The 24,303-nt window shown below is 37.0% G+C and overlaps 1 protein-coding gene across 1 annotated transcript; it reads right to left on the reverse strand.

The window, feature by feature from the left end:
• Window positions 1-248: 248 nt before the first annotated feature.
• Window positions 249-23,547, reverse strand: ing3 (inhibitor of growth family, member 3; the record flags this gene model as incomplete). The annotated part of the gene is made up of 10 exons (XM_048592654.1): window positions 23,371-23,547; window positions 23,173-23,244; window positions 19,757-19,857; window positions 17,149-17,214; window positions 12,937-13,033; window positions 10,975-11,046; window positions 10,349-10,465; window positions 6,107-6,270; window positions 3,210-3,397; window positions 249-435 (listed from the first exon to the last, which is right to left on the reverse strand). Coding segments are annotated over exons 1-10 (1,092 nt in total), but the record flags the coding sequence as incomplete, so codon positions are not given.
• Window positions 23,548-24,303: the final 756 nt, after the last annotated feature.

Below are 24,303 nucleotides of genomic sequence, written 5' to 3' on the forward strand. Positions count from 1 at the left end.
ATGTCTTCATTCTCAGTATCTGCTACATTTTAAAATCGATTACAAGTTAATTAGTTCCAAACTGTATATTCTGTGGATAATGTGAATTCATAATCTTTACAGTCTTCTAAAAATATAAACCTAAATTTCTTCAACAATAGTTCTAGCATAACTATACACATCTCTTGGAAATCTGTGTATATTATTTGATGTAAAAATAACAAAACATAAAATGTGCTCTGCATTTAGCATCTTTATTCTAAACTCACCTGATTGCAGATACAATAACGAGGCTCATTAGGATCATATGTCCAATCCACTTGGTTATTGGAATCAGACTCAGGTAAAGCTGGGGTCTGCTGAGGAATCTCCTGTGCTATTACAGATGAAGAGGAGGAGGAAGATGATGATGAAGATGATGAGGAGGACTGGTGATTTGAGGATTTGTTGCTATTTCTGAGGAAAAAAAAGTTACAGATTGGCATTCAAGCTAAATTATAGATATCTGTACAGTTCACACTTTATTAATAGAGAATGGCAATATAAATAAAAAGAATTTTCTTAGATGGACAGACAAGGCAACTAATCAATAGCACAGCACAATTAGACCAAAGCTAATATTGGTGACCACTACTAGCATTTTAAGTATCAAATCTTCTTGGTATTGCACAGCAATGTGATAATGAACAGACTGTATCATACTCCTAAATACAGCTACAACTGGATCTCAGGCCTTGATAGGCATTCTTAAGCAGACATTTTATTTAATTGTATTGATCAAAAGTAAGCTCAACAAACTTATGTCTCTGCTAAGGCTGTTCACACAGTACAGACAGTGAGGTTTTTTATATTGCAAATATTATTTTTGATTCTGCAATTCAACACTTAATCCTAAAATTATGATGGACTAATATCCCCACAACCATTGAATTGCACCCATAATTATTCAAATGGACAATATTATTTCTTAGTTTTAGTGGGGCGACAGATGTTGTTAGTTTATCCAAATCATATTAACAAAGCTTGAGGTCCAATTTAACATAAGTTTTAGGTCTTTCAGTTTGGTTGTACAGTTTGCACATTTCAGACAAAGTAATGTCACTCTAGTTACTCTAATTTTATTTTCCTGTATCTTATTATTTATTCCTTTTCAAATATGTATCTAACTTTGTTCTTGTAGAATCATAGTGAGGAGAAAATAACAAACTTTTAAATAACATAGGGACCAGGAATAATATTTATGCTAGCATCAAAATTAATTATTCTCTTTCATTCATACTATTCCTTACATTGAAGTGATGGCAAGGTTTTCTTAGAGAACTCCTTAAAATGCAATAAACTGTTCTGCTGTGTATCCACGTGCGTCTTTTAAAATATTTCTCAGTTATTTACGTAATAAAATAGTAGAAACAAAACTTTAAACACAAAATTTACAAACAGAATTTATAAATATTAGAGTCCTAAAATAATAGCTCACACTTAGAGAAATGCATTTAAACTAAGAAATCTATAAACATACAAAATAAAATGCAGAAAATTTGAGACACAATTGACACATTAAAAACATTCTTTCTTTCTTGAAGTAGTATTGATGGCTCTCCAAATAAATATAACAAATTTAAAACTGATACTTTAATCACCACACATATATATCGATTATATCCGTACAAATGTAATTGGTATGCAATTCCAACACAAAGTGCTTTTGTTCAAAAGATTTTAAATTTATGAATTGCACTAAAACACGATTTTGACATAGTCATCAGAGAGATTAGATCAGTAAATTTGTCACGGGTGTTGTAAACCTCGAGAGAGTAAGTCACTTGCTTTTCAGAATTTGAATACTCCTCAAAAGGCTGAAGCTTTCCATTTTGCGCTTATTGGTTCAAATGCAAGAAAACCAAATTTCAAACAAGCATAACTATTCATACTACAGGAGAAAACAGTTTAGGTAAGATTGATTGGATAAAGCACTGCCGTGAAGAAAGTAAAAAGGGAAGTATAGTGAAGACAAAAAGTTTTGTTAAGACATTATTTTCTCTTGCTAGAAAGAGAAACTTTATTAAGAGTACTTTATCCATCAAATATAAACTACTTTTCTTTCTCATAGGAAACTGACAAAAAAAATTTTGAAAAGATATACCTGGTCCAATCCTGAAACTCTAATGAACCAAATCACTTTCCATTCCTTCTCAACATACGGAATATTTGATCAGTACAAAACAGTTATTTTAGAATGGCAACAAATCATTTAAGTTACTAATTGCAACATTTAATATGATTTGGTAACTTTGATTTGGTTTGTTTGGAGTGAAAACAACCATTCAGATACTACAAATGAATTTTCATTAACTTAAATTTTGGTACAAATGATTTTCTAACAACAGAAGTAAAAATGCATATATAATCTAAAATTTCAATCAGGGCCTGACAACAAAGTGGACCTGGAAAAGAATAAGATAGGGGAAATTTAATGGCTTCACTGTGGCATATTTGGTGGCCACAGGCATTTTAGTTCAGTAGGAAAGTGACAGGCCCGCTGTCTTTCTACCATTACTCTGTTTATGACTGTGGTGGGCCGATTCATGGAAGGGCTTCCTGCCTCATCAGCAATTAAACGCCTTAAGTTGGCAACTACTATCCTCTTCATGTCAACGATGGTATGCACCCATCATGGGAAGGAAATAGAGCATGCATGAATCCTGAAAAGCAAACTTAAGAGTTGAGTGGGGGGTGATTTTGAAAGGCACTTAGTGGCTAGTTAACTATTCCCTTCTGCCCCCAGCCCCTTATTGGTGATCCTAGGTCTGCTGGCCTAATGACTAGTTAGCAAATCTCAGCAGGCAGCTCTTCCATCTCTAGACCTTTGCTCCTGGGAAAAGCCTACTGCTGGCTGACTGACGACTAACACAGCCAACCTTCCTGAAAGAAAGCCAAAGCAGGACTCCCTGGCTCTCTAGATGACAGATGAGACCCTGAGTGCCTACATTAAATCTGCTCAGCGAATTTAATTCCAAAGTCTTAAATCTAGATTAACATTTTATTGGACTGCCAGAGTAAACACTCCAAAGAGGAACAAACTTTTGTGATAAATATATTTAGCTATTAAGAAGGTTTGTTTTGAAATAGTTGATACAAATTATTTTAAAACATGAACACATTCTAATTAGTTTTCCTAGACTAGATATAAAGCAATAATTGGTGAATTCCTTAACAGTAGAAACACTTACTTATTTTTTCGACCACTGCGTGAATCTGAAGCTGATGTTGACAATGTCTGTGTCAGTGTGGAGGCTAGCGTTGAGGGATATCCTGTAGATTCCCTTGAGATAGAGAACTCTCGTGCAAGTTGGAAGTCATTGTTTTTAAATGCTTCATAAGTGGCCTTTATAGTAGATGTCCTCCTCCCTTCCTTCATCTTGCATATCAAAAAGAGAAGTAAATTCTTTATAATTCAGAATTGTATTTTAAGTGCATCACAAATATTTAACCTTTTTTTAAAAAGAAATCCTCTCTACTTGCCAATATTTGTAGGAATAAAATGTTCAAAATACTTCAGAGATTATATGATAACAAATCAATAATATTTGTAATATAGTATCTATCAACAATTCTACCTTGGAATGTGGAACAAACAGACTAATCTGCAAGACCAAAGCTAATGTTGATGTTCTCAATTCAAGAATGAAATATGAACATCCTGTGGAATAATTATTATAAAGTTTTAAGCATTCATCTTCTAATAATTCATCCATAAATAGCTTTAAAATGATGAATTATCAAGCAGTTCAAAAAAAGCTACATTCCTAAACCACACCTAAATTCTTATAGCTATTTACAACATTTGAATTGCTACGTTACAGTATACAATTAATTGTTCTGAAAACTTTTGAAACTTTCAGCTGATTCAGAATTAAAATTCATGACCAAGTATTTATTAACTCTATTGATGTGAATATGTTAAAATTGTCCAGCAGACAAAATTATAGAGGCATCTATGACATTATTAGGATGCAAATCTAACTGCACATTACTGGTACCTTTGCTAATGACTAAATTTTATTTAAGGTAATAAAATATTCAAATTGATATAGCATCTTCACGTTCAAAATGCTTTAAACAGCCAATTAAGTACTTTTGAACTGCATCCCTTCTTCTTCCATAGGATGTGGGCATCCCTGCCAAGGCCCATATTTGCTGCCCATCCCAAATTGTCCTTGAACTAACTGGCTTGGCAGGGTAATTTAGAGGACATTGCTATGGATCTGTAGTCACATGGTGAATTAAGATGAATTAAGATCAGCAGATTTCTTTCGATTAATGAATTGAGGTTTTTGCCAGGGCAGAAATCCCACGACCCTACCCAAGAGCTGTGCCTGATGTTTTCTTGAGCAGTACATTTTGATTTTTGGGTCTACATTTTGGTTTTCTGGGACTTCTTTATCATTTTCACAGAATAATTTATTAGGTAATGCAATCATATAGTAACAATACTTTTTTCTGTATGTGTGTTGAAGTATGAGGAATCTGGACTCACACAATAATTCATCAATACCCTCAATAATTACCAATGCTCCCTTAAATTTTAAGTCACAACACAACAAAATCATTCATTTCTAAGGCATCACAATATTTAAATTAGCATAAGCCAACAGACATAACTTAACAAATATTTATTTTCAAATAACTGACACACATGCACATCTCCACCTTAAACACACATTCCAGACTGGTGAGTTCACAGCAAATGTATTTCCATCATATATGCACAAAACAAAGATTTTAACTGGGCAATCACTACCATTTTCACTGCGTCTCAGATTTAAATTCAATAACTGATGTTATTGCAATAGAGGCATCCACTTCGTTTTTCTCCATTTGGTAACTCATGAACATAGTTGGCTTTCAGCTGAAGATTCCACATTCACCACAGTTGAGTGATTTGGAGATTTTCTGGCTCCTGGTCAGTTGAGTACATCTTTATTGATAGCTTAAAAACTTTTCTTTCTTTTCAGAATCTCTTTCCCTCCCTGTAGTCTGCCTCTTCCTGGTCCTTTGCAGCCTCCCTCTCCATTACCCTCTACCATCTTACCTCTTTTTACCCCATCTCACTCTCCACCCATTCACAATGCAGCCACTTTCTTTCCCCCCTCCACTAACCTCTTCCTCCTACCATTTTCATTCCCCTACCCCTCACTGCAACTTCTTTCTTCTAATCACCCACCATGGAGTCTCATTTCCCAACCCGCACCCATCTGTAGCCACTTCTTATCGCTCCAACCCCTTGCAGCCTCCTTCTATGCCTCCACACCTTTCTAATAGTTCTCCTCCTCCATACAGCCTCTCTTTTTTCCTAACTCCATTTGCAGACTCTTGTCCATTCTACTAACAGGGCCACTTTGCCGTTATTGGGAATTAAATTTTCCTTAGCTTTTTGGAGACATCTGAGGGCAAATCTGTTTGACACACCCTCATTTATTTCGAAACCTTTTTCGTATGATATTTGATAATAGCTTCATAGTCACCATTATTAATACCAGCTTTATATTCCTTTTTTTATATTAATTGAATTTACCAACTACCTTGGTGCTAACCAGTGTCCCCAGAGAATTAGCCTGGACCTCTGGCTAGCTAGTTCTGAGCCATTATCACTATGTCATCATTTTTCCCACAGTATCGATACTGGTGTAACATTCTAGTACACCATTTGTACGCTGCAAGGTCTCACTAACAGCAATGTTATGATGACCAAATAATCTGCTTTTATGAAAAAAAACCAAAGAACTACAGATGTTGGAAATCAAACAAAAATTGCTGGAAAAACTCAGCAGGTCTGGCAGCATCTGTGGAGAGAAAGCAGTGTTAACACTCTGGGTCCAGTGACCGTTCTTCAGAACTGATACTGAATGCTAACTGTGCTTTCTCTCCACAAATGCTGCCAGGCCTGCTAAGATTTTCCAGCAAATTCTGTTTTTGTATCTATTTTTGTGACTTTGATTGAAGGATAAATATTAGCCAGAACATGCACCATTTGTCTGATATAGCAAGCAGCCCAGATAAACTGGGATGAAATGAGCGCTGGGGTGTTTAAAACCAAACCAATTAATATTTCTACTACATAACTTACCTGTGCTGTTGCTTGAACAGCTTGGGCTGCTGCCATTGTAATAGCTGCAGCTCCAGGACCTGCTCCCGGAGTTAATGAGGTAAGATTATATGAACTGAGAGGCTGTGATGAATTAATATTGTAGACACTGTTAGAAGTCGACGTTAAGTTACTATTACGGCATCCTGAAAAAGACCAAAGAAAAACTTCAATTGGTAAACTTAAGACACATTTAATCAACTAACGATTTTTTTCTATTTAAATGTAACCGCACGTGATGTATCGTATCATGTGATAACCCAGTTTCTCTATACTTTATAAATTCTTCTTCCACTGAACTGACTGACTCAATTTTGATCCCATAGGAGTATGAATTTGGCTCAAATGTCCATAAACGTTGGCAGCATTCCACTGTTACGATTTTGCAGTGGTAATGATGTGAAACTTTCAGTGTTCCATTGAAACTGACAGCGACTTCAGAAATCTGCACAGAATAATGCAGAATAATATGAAAACCTAGACGTTGCTGTCATTATTGCAATGTTCCTCCAGAGGGTATGCTGTAGAGTTTCATTTTCCCCACCCACAACCAAAAAGAATGCAGCCTCTAAGAAATTTGTGAATTGATAGAAGCTTCCAAACTGAAAAATCAGCACCATCAATACATTTTAATTTCCTAAAACATTACCATAGGTAACTCAGGAGAAATGCTTCAAAGTGTGTTCAAAATATGGAAGGTGTAGTTGAAGCAAATAACAGATACAATTATGGAAATTTAGGTAAGGACATGTGGAAGAAATTAATAGAAAGATATGCTGATGGAATCAGAAGAAGAGTGGGAGGAGGCTTGTGTGCAGCGTGAGCCCAGAATAAACATTTGGGCAACGAAGCTTCTTCTGTACAGAGGACTCATTGAATTCAAAGTTCAGATACAGTACAATGATTTTCTTTACTTTAGTAAACTACAAGAGATTATTGTGCACAATTGCTTTGTTTTCCAAAGACATGAAAATGTGGAGAAGAATTTCTTATTTATTTCAAAAATAAGAATTTCAATTTAAAGATCACAAATGGAACAATTCAGTTCACTTTTGGCATCCATTAAGTTAATGGACTAACACATGCATGGCGTAAAGGATTATCAATCATTTTGACAATTAACCATACACAGTGGCATAACGAGTACTGATTTATTATTTTAATACAGTAAACTGGCATCCTCGATAAATGGGTAAAAATTATATACCTCAAATACTGGAAATTTACTGTATTATTACGATCTCCGCAATGTCTGAATAGTCAGTTGAGAGTGTGAGTGAGATGGATCTCTGCCAGTAACTTTTATTTAAGGCAAAGTCGCAATATTATTACAGTGATTTATGTGTAAATAAAGTATGACAGTGACATGTAGGTCGTCTGTATTGCTTTTCTATTACTTAGTTTGTTTTTACATAATGTAGTCCTCTTCATCAACCGGAATATTTAATGAACTGGCACACTCCTGGTCCCATGGGTGCCAATTAATAAAATGTTTGCTGTATTATTCTCTTAGTCTCTATAAGTGGTATGCCATAATAATATGTCTAATGTATGGAAATATTGTATAGAAATTGGAGCATTTGGAATTCGCTTATTCTTATTGAACTTACTGATCATATTTGCAGTATAGTCCAGGAATCTAATCTCAGTGGCGTATCAGTACTATTTTGTTTTACTTAATGTTTATTTTCCCACTAACTGAATGAGAATTAACACTTGCCAATCTTCTACCAAACAAATACAATTTACATCTATTGAACTGAGTCATGGCAAAATCCAGATTAACAAATTTCAAACATTGTATAGGACTGAAGTTTAAATTACACCACACAAGTTGATTCATAATAGATAGTTCTGTTTCAAACGAAGACATCTCAGGAAACACTGAATTTGAGTAATTGCTGAAGAACTGTTCTTTGACAAAAATTGTCCTCATCCTCTTCTTGCTAAGCTGGCCTCCAAAAGACCTAGATGCAAGGACTATGTAACAAGGTCTTGTGGGATGCAGGATACAGCACACCATCACAAATCTGGAGGCATGTTAGGAACATAGAGACAGGAGTAGGCCATTCAGCCCCTCGAGCCTGCTCTGCCACTCAATAAGATCATGATTGAACTGTTGGTTAACTCCATATGCTTGCCTTGGACCCGTATCTCTTGATATCCTTGCTTAATCAAATTTTGTCATCTCAGATTTAAACTTAACAATTGAATTAGCCTCGACCACTGTTTGAGGAGGACAGTCCCAAATCTCCATTACTCTTTGCGTGTAGAAGTGCTTCCTAACATCTCTCCTGAATTGCATGGCCCTAATTCTTAGACAATGACACCTGGTTCTAGAATCGTCAACCAGTGGAAATAGTTCATCTTCATCTACCCTGTCCTTCCTTGTTAATATTCTGAAGACCTCAATTAGATCACGCCTTAACCTTCTAAATTCTAAAGAATACAGGCCTAATTTATCTAATCTCTCCTCATATCTTAACTCCTGAAGTGCAGCTATCATCCTTGTAAACCTGTGTTGAACTCTCTTCAGGGAGGAAACATCCTTCTTAAAGTGTGGTGCCCAGATCTGATCATAGCACTCTATGTGGAACCAAACTAGGGTTTTATATAACTGCAGCGTAACATCTATATTCCTATACGCCGGCCCTCTAGATATGAAGGCCAACATTCCATTAGCCTTCTTGACTATTTACTGCACCTGTTCAAGGTACTTTAAAGAGCTATGCACCTAAACCCACAAATCTCATTGGACATTTACTGTATTTAACTATTCCTGTGAGTTAGCTCCCCCAGAACTATCCAGGCAGTGGGAATCACTGTTACTCCTTCCAATGAAGATGGGAGGAGGTAATGTTTTCAGACCTATTTATTAGACCATTGTAAAAAAAAATCTCAAAACTAGCGGACAGATTTCAAGGAAACTTGAAAGTTTACAGATATATACAAAGAAAAATAAATTAGTTGTTGGTGAAGATATGGATTTGGATCTAAATCCTGGAAGTTTAAATTTCCGTTAACATTGGGAGTATTGGGGATTTTTGTTTTTTTAAACAATGTAGTGGCTTGTTATTAGAATGCTGCAATCTCAATTTCTGTGAAATCTCCTCAGTAAAATGGAAGCTCTTAATAAAAACATTCTTTTTCAGCTTTGTAGTTACAAAGTTGCGCAAGTTGTGTAATTATAGTAATGTTAACATATATAGGTGGAAGTAAGCACTGTACTGAATACCTTCTTTATTTGCGTCAGACTTTTGCTTCATGCCTTTTCTGGTTAGTGCATGGCGCTCACTGTAGATACTTGGTACATAAATGATCAAGGGGATCATAAACAAAAAGGGTAGAACGAACATCTGCTGTCACCTAGTAGTCAGTCTTTGATCCTTACCAAAGATGTGTGCTTGGCTGACTGCCACAGGCTGAATGCATAACAGCTGCTGCTAAGATAATACACATTCATTAACAGAATCTTCTAGGCATGGCAGCACACCCACTAGACTTTCATGGATAGGCAGTCCTTGCAAACAAGGGAGCCTGCAGATAAACTGCGCAGTATGTGCTCTATTTACACTATAACGTCACTTGATTTTGCCCTAACTCAACTCATCTGTTGCTACAATTCCCATTCCTCTTAAATCTGCATTAACTCTTAAATCAATGCGTTCTTGGCTGGCCTCCCATATTCTGCTCTCTCTAAACTTAAGGTCATCCAAAATTCTGCTGCCCCTGTCTCAACTTGTAACAAGTCCCATTGTGCTTGCTGAGTAATAATTCCCAGTCAAGCAACATCTTGACTGTAAAATTATCATCCTTGCTTTTAAGTGTCTCCATGGTCCTGCCCCGTCCTACCTCTATTCGCCCCAGACCACAATCATTGAGGTATCTACACTCCTCTCATTCTGACATCTTGTGCATTCCCAATTGTAATTGCCCTACCAATGGTGGCTGTGCCTTTAGTTGCCTCGGTCCCAAGCCCTGGAATTCTCCCCCTGTGCTTTTCCATCTCACTTTCCTTATAAGACACTCCTTAAAACATACTTTTTGACCAAGTTTTTGACCATATGACATAATAATCTCTGTACACAACTCAAAGTCATAATTTGTTTTATACTAATCTGTAAAGCATCTTAGTACATCTTATTATATTATAGACATTATACAGGTATCTGTTGTTGTTGTAAAATGATGTTATGGTTTTAACTGTTAAGGAATTCAAATTACCTGGCGTATTTTCTTTTGAGGCATCTGATGTAAGGGTAGACAAAAGAGCTTCTGACTTGAATTTCTTCTCGGGAATATGATCTGTAGTATGGTGACTAGATGGATTATATTTCCGTTCTGGAAAAATATAACAATAAATTAAATACAGATTAGAAGAGAAGTACCTTATTTTCCAACATTTTAAATTTATATAACCATAACCTCACTATCAAGAAGTTACTTTCTGGATCAAAAAAATTCTGGAGTAGCTGAGTGCTATTTTTAGATAACAGTGTGATTAGTGCCAATGGTGAAAAATGAAATACTGATGTGATATGTTAAGTGCAAAGTTCCATTTAATCTTGGTGATCTTCCCACTATTATTTGTATGGATACTTCATTTTTAAAAAACATTTGCTAAGATAACATGTTAACTGCTTGGGAAAGGAGCACTTTTCCACTGAGCCACTCACTATCTGCATTCAACATTTCTAGGACGCATAAATGCTAATTGGTCCAAGTATGTGATCAAAACAGTAACAATCATACAACTTTTTTTTGTAATAGTCTTACTAATGTGTACAAGGAACACAAAAAGTGAATCAGCCCAACAAAAACAGCCGTAAAACACATGACGTGGTACTTACTTTCTAATGGAGTGTGAGAGTGAGCATGGTGGTTATTAACTGGCTGAGGTGGATTGTCCAACTCCAAAGATCCTGAAACAAAAATACGGCAAAAATAAGCCAATTAATTGATATTTTAAACTATAAATAGGTGTTCATGGAGTTGAGGTGCAGTAGCCTTGATGGGCTGAATGGCATACTGCTGCTCCTATGTCTTAAAAACCTACAGTCTTATGGTTTTGTGAAAAGGATATCATGTTTAACCAACCTATTGCAGTTCCTTGAAGAAATAACACATACTGTGGATTAAAAAGAATTGGTCGATGTGCTATTCTTAGATTTTCAGAAGGCATTTGATCAGGTGCCACATCAAAGGTTATTGTGGAAAATAAAAGCTCCTGGTGCAGGGTTAAAATTTTGACATGGATAGAATATTGTTTCCTGTTAGCTTGCCAGAGGATAGACAAAAATAGCTCATTTCTGGTTGGCAAGATCTAAGAAGTGATGTACTACAAAGATCGGAGCTGGGGCCTCAACTCTCTTCATCCAAATCATGAATATAAATGGTAGGGACAGGAGACATGGTTGCTAAATTTGCTGATGACAGACAGATAGGAAAGTTTGCTAGTTGCAAACTAACTTCATAAGTGCAAAAAGGACACACGGAAGTACAAAAGGATACAGATGGTTTAGGTGAGTGGGAAAAAAATCTGGCAATGGAATATAACGTGAGAAAGTGTGAAATTGTCCTTTTGGGCAGGATGAATTAAGAAAAGCATATTATTTTTATCAGTGAAAGACTGCAGAGCTCTAAAGTGAAGAGAGATCCGATATCCTCGTACATGAATTGCAGAAGGTTAGTATCCAGGTAAAGAAAAGCTAATAGAATTGCTATTATTTATCATGAGGGGAATTGAATACAAATGTCAGGAAGTTCTGCTTCAGCTACACAGAGCATTGGTGAAACCATATCTGGAGTACTATGTACAGTATTGATTCCTTATTTAAAGAAGGATACAAATACCTTGGAAGCACTTCAGCTTACTAAACTAATGCCTGAAATGGGCGAGTTGTCATATGAGGAAGGCAAGACACACAAAGCTTATATCAGCTTGAACTTAGCAGAGCAAGAGGCAACATGAATGAAATATATAAGATGCCGGGACATTTTGACAGGGTGCAGGTGCAAAGGATGTTTCCTCTTGTATGAGCTTCTAAAACTACAGGCCTCCCATCTAAGACAGAAATGAGGTGAAATGCGTTTTCAGAGGAACACGAGAAGATGCTCTTCCTTGAGGTGTGTTGTAAGCAGACTATTTGAAAATTATTTTAGGCAGCAGTAGATTCTTCATAACCAAAGGGGGTCAAAGGTTATCATGGGTCAGAGGAAATGTGGAATTATCAGTTCAGCCATGATCTTACTGAATAGCACAGCAGGTTCAATGGGCCAACTGGCCTACCTCTACTCCTACTTCATATTCATATTTATTTACACCAGACTGTAGACAGGACAGTCTGCATGTTAGCTCCCTGCATTAACACAAGTAAAATTCCCAATTTCTGAAGTCAATGCCAGGAAAGTAATCAAGGTGTAATATTTGCATGTAAAGTAGGAACTCAACTGCCTGGGTTTTACCATTCTAGTCGTGGACAAGTTTATTGTGGAGTAAAAATGTTTTTGAGAATAATATTGCACAAAATGGCACTTTCTGCTGAAAAATTACAGTTCAACACCTCAAAGGATACGAAAAGAAACATATATTGTAACTGCATCTGCCAAGAAACAAGCATCCCATATTATATTATCTGTATAAAATCACACCAATAAAGGTTGCATTTTACTGACATCTACTGGCAGTTTATAGTGTTACTGTCGTTACCTATACATCTCAGCTTAAGTTTGAACACTGCTAGGAAATGTTTTGAATAAGACTTTGAATTCTACAATTAAAGCACAATCCTGCAATAACTTAATGTACTTACTCCTTTCTAATATCTCTGTAATTCCAGCATTATCAGCTTCAAGCTCCATTTTAAACTTGGCAAGCTCTTGGTCCAATTTACGTAGATGTCTATCAACCTGGTTAATAAAAAAAAAACATAATAAATAAATAAAACTATGTACTCAATTTCATAACACTTACCATGGATTATGATAGGCGGCCACATATATTGAGCTAAAGCTTAATCAGAAATCCTATCAGAATCTTGTATGCTTCAATCAAGGCACCTGTTACAGTTTTAAACTCTAACAGATTCAAGTCTATCCTGTCCAACCTTTTGGCATTTCCACTGAAAGCAATTTCAAAAGTATTGCAGCATACATAGCATGGTGCTTACTTTAAGTAATTCAGTAACATTTTACTGCATTATTGTATAAAATATTTGTATTTAAACCCCTCCACCATCAATTATCTTATCCCTTTTTTTGCATTAATCCCTATAGTATACTACTCGTTACGTGTGGAACCACAAAATAGCCATTTATGCCTACTCTGGCAAAGAATGGCTGAGACATTAGAGAAGGTGATGAGGGTAATGTGGTTAATGTCACTGATGACCTTTCAAAAGGCATTTGACAAAGTGCCACATAAAAGACTAGTCAATAAAGTTAGAGCCCATGAAGTGAAGGGAACAATAATAGAATAGAAAAGAAATTGGCTGAATGGACAAGAAACAGAGCAGTAATGAACAGTTGCTTTTCAGAACAATGGTTCACATGGTCCCTTGCTTTTCTTGATACATATTAATATATAGGCTGGCGTGTAAAATATAGAGATTAAACAAAACCTTGAGGTGTTGTGAACTGTGAACATCAAAAGGACGTTCCACAGGATAGTGGAATGAGCAGAAAGGTCACAGATGAAATATAATGCAGAAGCATAATTCATTTTAGTGTAAAGAATGAGGAAAGCCCTAAAAGATCAAGGATATAATTCTAAAGCGGGTGCAGGAGCAGAGCTACCTTTGGTATATGCTCAATTGTGCACGGATATGGGAATTAAGTGAATTGCATTTACAGACAGCCAGTGTAGGCATAACAAGCCAGATGGCCTACTTTTGTGTTGTAAGGGTGAGAAATAATAATGGGGAACCTGGAGATGGAAGAAGAGTTGAATAAATACTTTGCATCAGTCTTCACAGTAGAAGACACTAATAGCATCTAAAAATTACGAAACATTCAAGGGCAAAGGAGGAGATGAAATACAATAACTGTCACTACAGATGAAGTGGTGCTAGGGAGACTAACGTGGCTAAATACCGACAAGTCACCTGGACCTGATGGAATGCATCCTAAGGCATTTAAAAAAAAGTGAGTGCACTGATATTAATCTTGCAGGAATTCTTAGATTTTGCAGAAGTCCCAAAAGATTGCCAATATAACACCTTTACTTAAAAAGGGAAGGAGACAAAAAAAAAAGGCAGGCTACTTTAATGTCCATTACAGCATGCTGACTCGGTGGTTAGTACTGCTGCCTTACAGCGCAGGGAACCTGGGTTTGATTCCAGCCTTGGGTAACTGTGTGGAGTTTATACGTTCTCTGGGTGCTCCAGTTTCCGCCCACAGTCCAAATATGTGAAGCTTAGGTGGACTGGCCATGCTAAATTGCCCCATAGTATCCAGGGATATGCATGCTGATGGATTAGCCATGGTAAATACGGGGTTCTGGGGATTGGGTGGGTTGCTGGGTCTGAGTGGAATGCTGCTCGGAGGGTCAGTGCAGACTTGATGGGCCAAATGGCTTCTTTCCGTATTGTAGGGAGTCTATGATTCTATTCTATTTGGAAATGCATAATATGATTAAGTAAATCTTTCTAGTAAAGCTCCTTTGCACTCCCTCAAGGGCTTTAACATTCCTCCTTAAATAAGGTGCCCAGAACTGAACACAATATGCCAAACGTGGTCTGACCAATGAACTGTAGAGGTGTAACATCGCTTCCTTGCTTTTATACTCTATGCTTCTATTTATAAACCCAAGGATCCCATAAGTCTTCTTTACAACTGTTACAACTTGCCTGGCAACCCTTCAGAGAATCATGGACTTGAACCCTGAGGTTCCCTCAAAGTTGTATCATTGAGCCTGTATTGTCTCTCCATGTTTCTCTACCAAAATGCATTACTTCATTTTTTTGTATGGACAGTCATCTGCCAAGTGTCTGTCCATTTGGCCAACTTGTTAATGTCCCTCTGAAATTGCTCTGTTTCATCCTCACGATTCACTATTCTCACTAGCTTAATATTATTTGTAAATTTAGAGATTTTGCCCTCAACGCTCAACTCCAAATTGCTTATATAAATTGATAAAAGCAAACGTCCCAACACTAAACCCTGGGGAACACCACTTTCAACTAGTCTCCAAGTCTGAGGAATGTCAATCTATTCCTACCCTGTTACTTATCCTTTAGCCAACTTCTAATCCATGCTGCCAAGGACCCATCAATCCCAAATATTTCTAATTTGCTAATCAACCTGCCATCTGGCACCAAATCAAATGTTTTCTGAAAATAGAGGAGTTGGAATATTAGTTAAGTGGACAAAGAATACAGAAAGCTACAGAACAGAGGGATTTGGGAGTCCTCATCTATAATCATAAAAAGCTTACCAACAAGTTCAGCAGTTAACAGGGAAGGCAAATTCAACACTGGCTTTTATGGAGTGAAGTAGCTTATGGAGGTTTCAAAATGTAATAAGAGTATAAAAGTAGGGAGGTTTTGCTAAAACCATACAAGGCACTAGTAAGACCACACCTGGAATACTGTGAATAGTTTTCGGCCCCCTATCTAAGGAAAGAAACACTGGCATTGGAGGCTGTCCAGAGAAAGTTCATTTGACTGATAACAAGTATTGGTTAGCTCAGCTGCCTGGACAGCTGTTTTGCAACACAGAGTGACACCAACTGTGCAGATTCAATTCCTGTACCAGAGGTCACCATGAAGGTCCCACCTTCCCGACCTCAACCCTTGCCTGAGGTGTAGTGACCCTCAGGTTAAACCACCGTCAGTTGACTATGTCTCTCTCTCTCTCTGTAATTAGAGACCAGCCGTATGGTCCTCTGGGACAATGGCAGTGTGTAATGATGGTTGGATATTTACATCAAAAACGCTGATAAAAGATGAAACACCATTAGGAAATATATTTAACATCAAAACACCAATGATAAGTTTAAGGAACTGTCTTTCCAGAAAAAGAAAAATTCTGCAAAAACCTATGCTCAATGAGAAGCAACTCAATACCAAATCTTATCATGCAGCAAAGCAGACAAGTGCTCATTTGTATTGATAGCTTACTACAGATGGATTGAATGGTAACAATATTCTAACAGCTAAATAAACAGATAGCTATTGAAAGAGATACCATACTTCATGCATCTGGAAGTGAAAGTTCTAGACTAAAATTTCTTAAATGTTAGGCAAACTTTGGATATTTTTAATTGTGTATCCATGTATAGTAAATAAATAATAAACTCCTGAATAAAAATACGAAAAACTGAAAACACAAAGCAAGTAAGGTGGCATCTGTGGAGACAAAAATAACTACGAAGTAAACTTTCCTCAAAATTAGAAAAAAGAGACATGACAGGATTTAAGCAAGCACTGAGGCAGAGATATAATGGAGTGGAGAAAAGGTGAATAAATAAAGTCAGCAAGAAGGTGAAGAGCAATTGAGATTAAATGACAAAATGAACAACGGTGCAAAGAAAGTGGATGGCAATATGAGAAGAAACAAAAGATGGGTCTAGAAGAGGTATAGATGGCAATATGAGAATCATTACTAACAAATGTTGTAGAAAAGAAATGGAGTATTGGTTATGATCTGAAACTGCTTAACTCAATATTGTGTCAGGAAGGCAATTAAGTACCTAATCGAAAGACGAGATGCGATTCCTTGAGATTCAGGTGAGCTTCATTTAAACAGTTTAGGCGGCCAAGGACCCATAGGTCAGACTGAGAGTGGGACAGAGAATTAAAGTGACAGGCGACCAGAAGCTCAGGGTCATTCTTGCAAACTCAAAGGAGGTGTACTGCAAAGCAATCACCCAATCTACGTTTGGTCTCCTCAATGTGAAGAATAGTGAAGTCAAGGAAGGAAAGGGAAGAGTTAGAGATACAATATTTTTCCATATTAATGTCAGACAGAGATACTTGCCTGGGTTAGATTTATACACTTAAAACAAAATTTTAGTACCTACTCACCAAATCATAAATTTGATTTGCTAACTGGACTTTCTCGTCAGCATCTTCCAAGGCTTTATAATAGTCCTATAAAAATATGATTCAAGTGATTAAATATATATACAATATATATTAAATTAAACTTTAGAGGCAAAAGAAATGGTAACCTAGCCACCAGTGCCAGTTCTTTTTTCTCCCAAATCTTCAGAATGAGTGCAGGGAGCCTTGATGTGAGCAAAAGCCTACATTCTTTTGCAGGTTCACCTATGAACTCTACCACAGGGTCCAGGGAATAGCCTGGAGAGTATCAGCTGCCACTGCGGAATCACAGTTGAGGAGCTGTTGGAAGTGATCTTGCAAGCATTGATGGACGTATTGTCATCCTTGAGAAAGGCATCAACCCTGCAAGCTAAGGGGACTTTATCCATTTTATTTTAGGTCTACAGAGGGCCCTGGTTGCTTCAGAAAAGCTTTGCATAGCATGACATCAACATACTGTTGGTTTTCTCTTACCACCATTTGTCCTTTATTTGCTGGATTTGGTCTTTGGGCATCAACCTTAATCTGCTGCAATTCTGACTTCTTGATGTACAACCTTGGGTTATTCTGCCAGGCAACAAAGGCTACTTCCTTTTGCTCCACAGGATCACATATTTTCTTATAACTTTTTGGTCAAATCAGTCCTGACAAATGATAACTAGTACAGGGGATTCTATTTGATGCTACTGTTCTGAAACTGAGTTGGGTGTGTAAAGATTTTCAAGATTGATTGTGAGCTGCTTTTAAGTTTAGACATTTAACTTTTTTCTCTTGGACATTTTGTCCTTGTGATATCTTGTGTCGGATGGACGTTTATTACTGATAAAACAAGTTGATGATTTGTGTAACAGGCATCAGTCTCCTGCATGGATCAATTTATGCAGACTTTGCTTAGACCTTTGACTCAAACAATACTGTAATCCAGGAGGACTGAGCAGCATACTGGCTCAGTGCTAAGCACTGCTGCCTCAGAGTGCCAGGGACTCAGGTTTGATTCCAGCCTTCGGGGACTGTCTGTGTGGAGTATACAAGTTCTCCTGTGTACATGTGGGTTTCTGCTGGCTGCTTCAGTTTCCTGCCACAGTCCAAAAATACGCAGGTTAGGTGGATTAGCCACAGTAAATGTGGTGTTACAGGGAAAGGGTGGGGGGGGCAAGTCTGGGTAGAATGGTCTTCAGAGGGTTGGTGCAGACTCGATGGCCTCTTTCTACACCGTAAGGATTCTATGGCTCAGTGGTTTGATTTAGGATACCTCTCAATGCTATTGTATTAGTGCTGTGGAAGAAGATAGTGCTTGTTACAATTATGCCATGTTCAGCACACTATCAGGAAGACGACTCTATTTCCATTGGCTTTTCCCATATACTTTTTACCACAACGGTTCCTCCCCAGATATCAGAGTGTTGGCCAACCTTACCATTAAAGTCCAACTGAAGGTTAATCTTTCCTTCTTTTGAAATGACAGCAAAGACTTCATTAAGGCCAGAATAAAACTTTTCCTCAACAACTTGATCAGGTTAAGGGTCAGGCCAGAAGTACCAATGACTACGGTAAATTGATTGTGGCTAACCATGGTATCAACAAACTACAGTCCCTCTAATTTTTCATGCTGCCGTGCATGGACCTTGGAGATCCGTGAACAGTGGCGACTTCCAGAACTGGAGGCTGACTGGCACGAGCAGACCTTCTAGGAGGCTGTGTCGCCACGGAGCTTACAAGGAACATTCGTCATGAGCCTTTTGTTCATATAACTGGGGTGCTTTGGAAGCGCATCAAGATCCTATTCCAGATGGCAAAACAAACTCAATGTCAGGCTTACTTTTCCAGCAGAACTTCAGTACATAAATCAAGAAATATTACCGAATGCAAACGTATAATCTGCTCTGCTAGTATCCTTCCATTTTTTAAAAAAAGCGTGTTTATTATATCTGCTTTAGAATTAAACTTAGACCAGTAATTGCTAAATTAAAAGGCATAAATAAAATACTTCTAGATAGTCCAACAGGTTTATCCTGTGATCATCTAAGCTGTGCACTTCAGGAAGACGTGAATTTCAATCTGTATTAAACAAGCTGATCTCATCTTGCCCTTGAATATAGGCACGAAAACTGCCTCTGCAATATGTGGTTAAGAAAAGCATGCTCATATTCTTACTCCTGGTGTTTATATACTTCCATCCAGGATCACAAATTATGTGGATGTTGCACAAGCATAATGACCTTTTGTGGCCTCTCAATGGCTTGGTAACAATTCATGGTTAAATAGTTTACTGACACTTTCTGTCAAGGCTCAAATCAATAATATATTTTATGCAAAGAGCAGTAGTCATAGAACGCTTTCAGAAGTGAGAAAGTGAGTAAATTGAAAAAGAAAATGAGCAAAAACATGAAGTTTCTCCTCCTGTCCCCAAGCAGGATTTGTTACTATCACTACTTAATGACAGGACTGCACTGCTCAAGCACAACTTGTTTCATTGCCATGTATTTGCACAATCCAATTTGAGTGACTCCAATGTTGTGAATAGACAGAAACTTACAATTGATATTTTGTTGATAGTTTAACAAAATCAAACAAACAAAATAGTACTTGCCTTCTTGATTGCTTCCATCTGTTCCTCTCTCCATTCTGGCTTGTTTTTTTTGGCATTGACAAAGAACTCATTCACCCTTTGTTCTAACTGATCCATTGCATCTGTGTGGGGAGGAAAGGAAATCAGCTATTTTCAGTTATTGGAGTTGCCAATCTTGGGCAAAACACAGGTTTAATCCACATCAATATCACTGATTTTTCATCATTGTACATGGAACATTTAATTAAAAGGGAAATGAACTTTAATGCCATCCTTATGAGAAGTTTCTTTATCTAAATTCATAAGACTGAGTTTTCTCAGCTCTGTCAATAACAGGACTTAAAGCAAGAATCTAACAAATATAGTACTGTACTTGGGATTAAATTGACCAGTACTTTGATTAAATGATAACTTGACTACCAATTTTTGAAATTGGCCAGTGTAAATTTACAGTGTATGTTAATTAAGAGACTACATAAGAATTTTACCACCTAGTGGCAATGAAACACTTTGATCATGCTGTGTTTCACCCCACCAATCCAAATTTTTTATTAAGCTGTGCAAGATTTTATACAGTATTTCAAGTCAACAGCATGATACTTTTTTTTTTAACAGGTTGCCCTGCATCCATCAACTATATTCACAAGAATACTTCAATCAAGGGTTAGTCAACACAATTGGGATTCAGTTAGAAATAAATAAGACAGAATGTATGTGAGACAAGTAGATAATGCAGCATTCACTTAAGTGTTCTTACTGCCACTACGCATTTTCTTCTTCAAAGGATAGAAAGGCTCCTAGGAATAGTGATCAATAGTGACTTGCATTCAAAAGCAGTGCAATTTTTATTAATATTCCTTCTTAATGTTTTCCTTCACATATATGAAATACCCTTTATTTCTTTCCTCACGTTTTTGCGTTGCCTGCATTTTATGTTTTGTGAGTTTCCAAAAAGAAACTTAATAAGTATAAAAGATACTTAACAGGATCAAAAGAAAATTACAGATGAGTAAGGCAATTCAGCCCTCCTGCAGATACTAAAATCCTCCATTTGCAGCATCCAATTCTGTGTTAAATGATAAATGAAGTAAATCTTTAAAGAATTCAGAAACACCAGGAGGTAGCACAGGTTCGTTGTCGGGAAGGCAACATTTAGAATACATACCAACAGGAGTTCTTAGCAAGTTTTATCAACAACTGAATGGGTTGTTAGCAACAATGACTGAAAACGTAGCACCATAATAACTTAATAAATAAAATAACTTCAAAAAGAGGTTGGTATTCTAAAAAAAAATTACAGTCCAAAAAGCCTATTAGTTGGTTTTTAAAATTTGTAACAGATCACAATAAAAAAAATGCATGGCCCTTATATACAATAAATCTGTGTAGCTCAAATTATTACCAGCAATTTCAAATTTTTAAGTGTTAAGTCTTCTTGTTGCCTTAAGCTTCTTTTTCACTTCCATAAGCTTCTGATAAATGAGCTTTACACAGATCAGTTGCATTTTGCTGTATAACTGCATTTTAAGGAGTTTACTGTGATTTTTTCTGATTGCATAGTTTCTAACATAGCTAGAAACAAACTTTTATTTAATACACATAAAAATGTTCAAATGAGACTTCTAATTAATGTGCTAAATAAATCAAATTCAAATGCTTCAATCCAAGCAGTGGTGATCAAAGTTTTGAAGCAGAGAAATTATGGTTGGTACCTGTTCTAGCAATAAAGGTAATTGAAAGCCAAGTCTCCTCTAAAACAATTTTACTTATTTTTAGTTACTAGAATGTTCTGATAAATTTTAAATTGCATTTACTCTGCAAGGGCAATTCCACAACTAATTTTAGTGGATTTTCTTAGCCTAGTTTTGGCTGATACTTTCACTAATGCTTACCTAGTAAACCACGTACATCAATGCTCAGCAAATTACTGAAAATGCTGAGTGCTTGTAACTGCACGCAGTCTACAAGGTTTGTTTGGTAAGAATCTTAATAACTGTTTGTAGATGTGTTTTAATAACAAAATGCCATCAATTTCAATATTGCCTCACCAGAAACTCTTAATTACAGTTGGAATGGGGTGAAATTAACTAATAATGGAGATATTTGAAAAAAGTTCACAGTGACATACCGTAGATTGCTATATAATGTAATTTATTAAGCTAGTCAAAAAGAAAAATCTTCATAATAACTCTCTACTTTTGAAATGTAATGCCATAATTCATTTTGCTGTATAGCTGCATTTTAAGGAGTTTACTGTGATATTTTTTGCCAAATGAATCTGATTATCTAGTTTCTAACATAGCTAGAGACAAAATTTTATTTAATACACATGTAAATGTTCAAATAAGACTTCTAATTTACGTGCTAAATAAAATCAAATTAAAATGCTTCAATCCAAGCAGTGGTGATCAAAGTTTTGAAGCAGTGAAATTATGGTTGGTACCTGTTGTAGCAATAAAGGTAATTGAAAGCCAAGTCTCCTTTGAAAACAATTTTACTTAATTTTAGTTATTAGATTGCCCTGATAAATTTTAAATTGCATTATTTCTATTTGATTTACTTTAATCGATTAATATTTACAGAAAACCAGAGATGGATTATTTTAATATATTCCTGTACTTCAATTGAGAATAACACAAGAATGCAAATATTAAAAACTGCAAACTTAGAAAACCATTCTCGTATCAGGCGTTAAAGTATTTCATTATTTAATATATGTATGCACAAGTGCAATATTTACAGTAAAGATATTTTTAAAATACGTTAATGAAATTCAACATTTAAAGGTTATCACGGAAAAATTGCTGATATCAGCAGTTACAATGACATCAAAGAATGATGTCGCATGGGGAGATCACAGATTTTTTTTACGCATTTTCAGACCGAGCCACAGAGTGCAATAATGGTCTCACTAAAGGTGAGTATTCAAGAAAACATTCGCAAAGTCTGTACAATTAATCATTTATGGAAAAAAAACCAAGTGCAGCTAAAAAGGGAAGAGAAGTTGCCACCTAGCGCTGGACCAAGTGATGGACGCTGTTGCTATGATGTACGTTGCTATGACTCTGCAATTGAGTGGCAAAAGATAAGTGATCTTAGAAAAGGAACTTAAAAAAAAGTAAAAGTAATTATAACAAATTGCAAATTATCGGAATATATCAAAAACGACTCGGTAACTGAAACTAAAGGAGGTTTTATTTTAGCTGAAACTTTTATTTCCTGAATCTTTTCAAATGTTGCAAAGGTGCAATATTTAGGTTTTGGGTCAAGAGGCATTTGTTTTGAAAAGAAACTGAAAGAGGTACGATGGAAGGAGAGGGAGGTGTCGCGGGTTTCGTAATGTGGCTGTAAGAATGTTCAGTGCAGTGTCCCGGCATTTTAAAAAAAAGAATGGGTGAGTTGTGCGCCTCTGACATGACTAACGTGGCTCCGCATACTCTGTACTTGCAGGTCCATCTCCCTCATTTCCGTAAACCTGTCGCGCAGATCCATGGGAAGTTGTTCGATCACTGTCGAGAGAGGAAAACAACAACAGCGTTAATGGTGTCTTTTCGCTTCGCTCCGCCCGGCCCTGCCAGAGAGAGGGGAAAAAACCAATCCCAACTTCACACCGCTGCCTTACACTCAATACTCACTTTCCAAGTAATCCTCCAAGTACAACATTTCGAGTAGGGGTGGTTTTTTTTAAAAAACACCGGACGATTTTTTTTAAACGGGATGGTTGTTTTTTTTCCTTCCCCCCTAAAATGGTTCCAATATGGCGTCTCAAACCAGCGCCGCTCGTTCGTTTAAAAAAAATGGGGAATGGCAGAAAAAAACTTCGGCGCCTCGGTTCCGCCCTTCCCCGCCCCGCGCGCTCAAATCCCGCACTCCGATTGGTGGGCCGGCGGCCCCTCAGTTTCGTTGGCGCGGTTTTTCCTTGTTCGGCATGCCCACAACACCAAGGGAATGTTGGGAGATGTAGTCCAGGTCTTTCCGTTGGAGGCGGGCAGCCGGCGGCCTCTGTGTTTCTTGACTCGCGTTAAGCCTGAGCTCCCTGATCGATCGTTGATGCTACGGATGATTTGGGGTGAGGCGGGGTTCGTTGTTCAAGTTGTACCGGCTCCGACATGCACTTGTTATTTCTGATTATTGTTTCGGTCGTTTGGTTTAAACAATTTGAGACCCGTTTCCGAATACACGGCAGCATGAGCGAGCGGGGCTGGAAGATGCTCTCTTTGATTTGTACGTATCCCGCACTCAACTTCCACACAACTCAGCAATATCTCTCCATTCACTGATTCATTGCACGCATGCAAGAAGATGCATCAAACAACAGAGACCCATCCTGTTGGTGCAGCTTCTGACCAGAGGGATGTCTAATTTGTCCAGTCCCCTGCTCAACTCCTTTTTAAAAGTCATTCGAGTATCTACAACTGTTAGCCTTACTGATCCCTGATCATAACACTTCATTCTTCAGGTGAACTTGAAATGAATGTAGTGTATTAAGAGGGTTTTTTTTGTACGATCTCAGGAAAGACTCAACTTCTAAAAAGTAATTCGAAGATCCAGATTGATATCTGAAAGGT

The sequence above is a fragment of the Rhincodon typus genome, unplaced genomic scaffold (genome assembly GCF_021869965.1).
Source record: "Rhincodon typus isolate 14 unplaced genomic scaffold, sRhiTyp1.1 hic_rhity00001615, whole genome shotgun sequence".
NCBI classification, from domain to species: Eukaryota; Metazoa; Chordata; class Chondrichthyes; order Orectolobiformes; family Rhincodontidae; genus Rhincodon; species Rhincodon typus.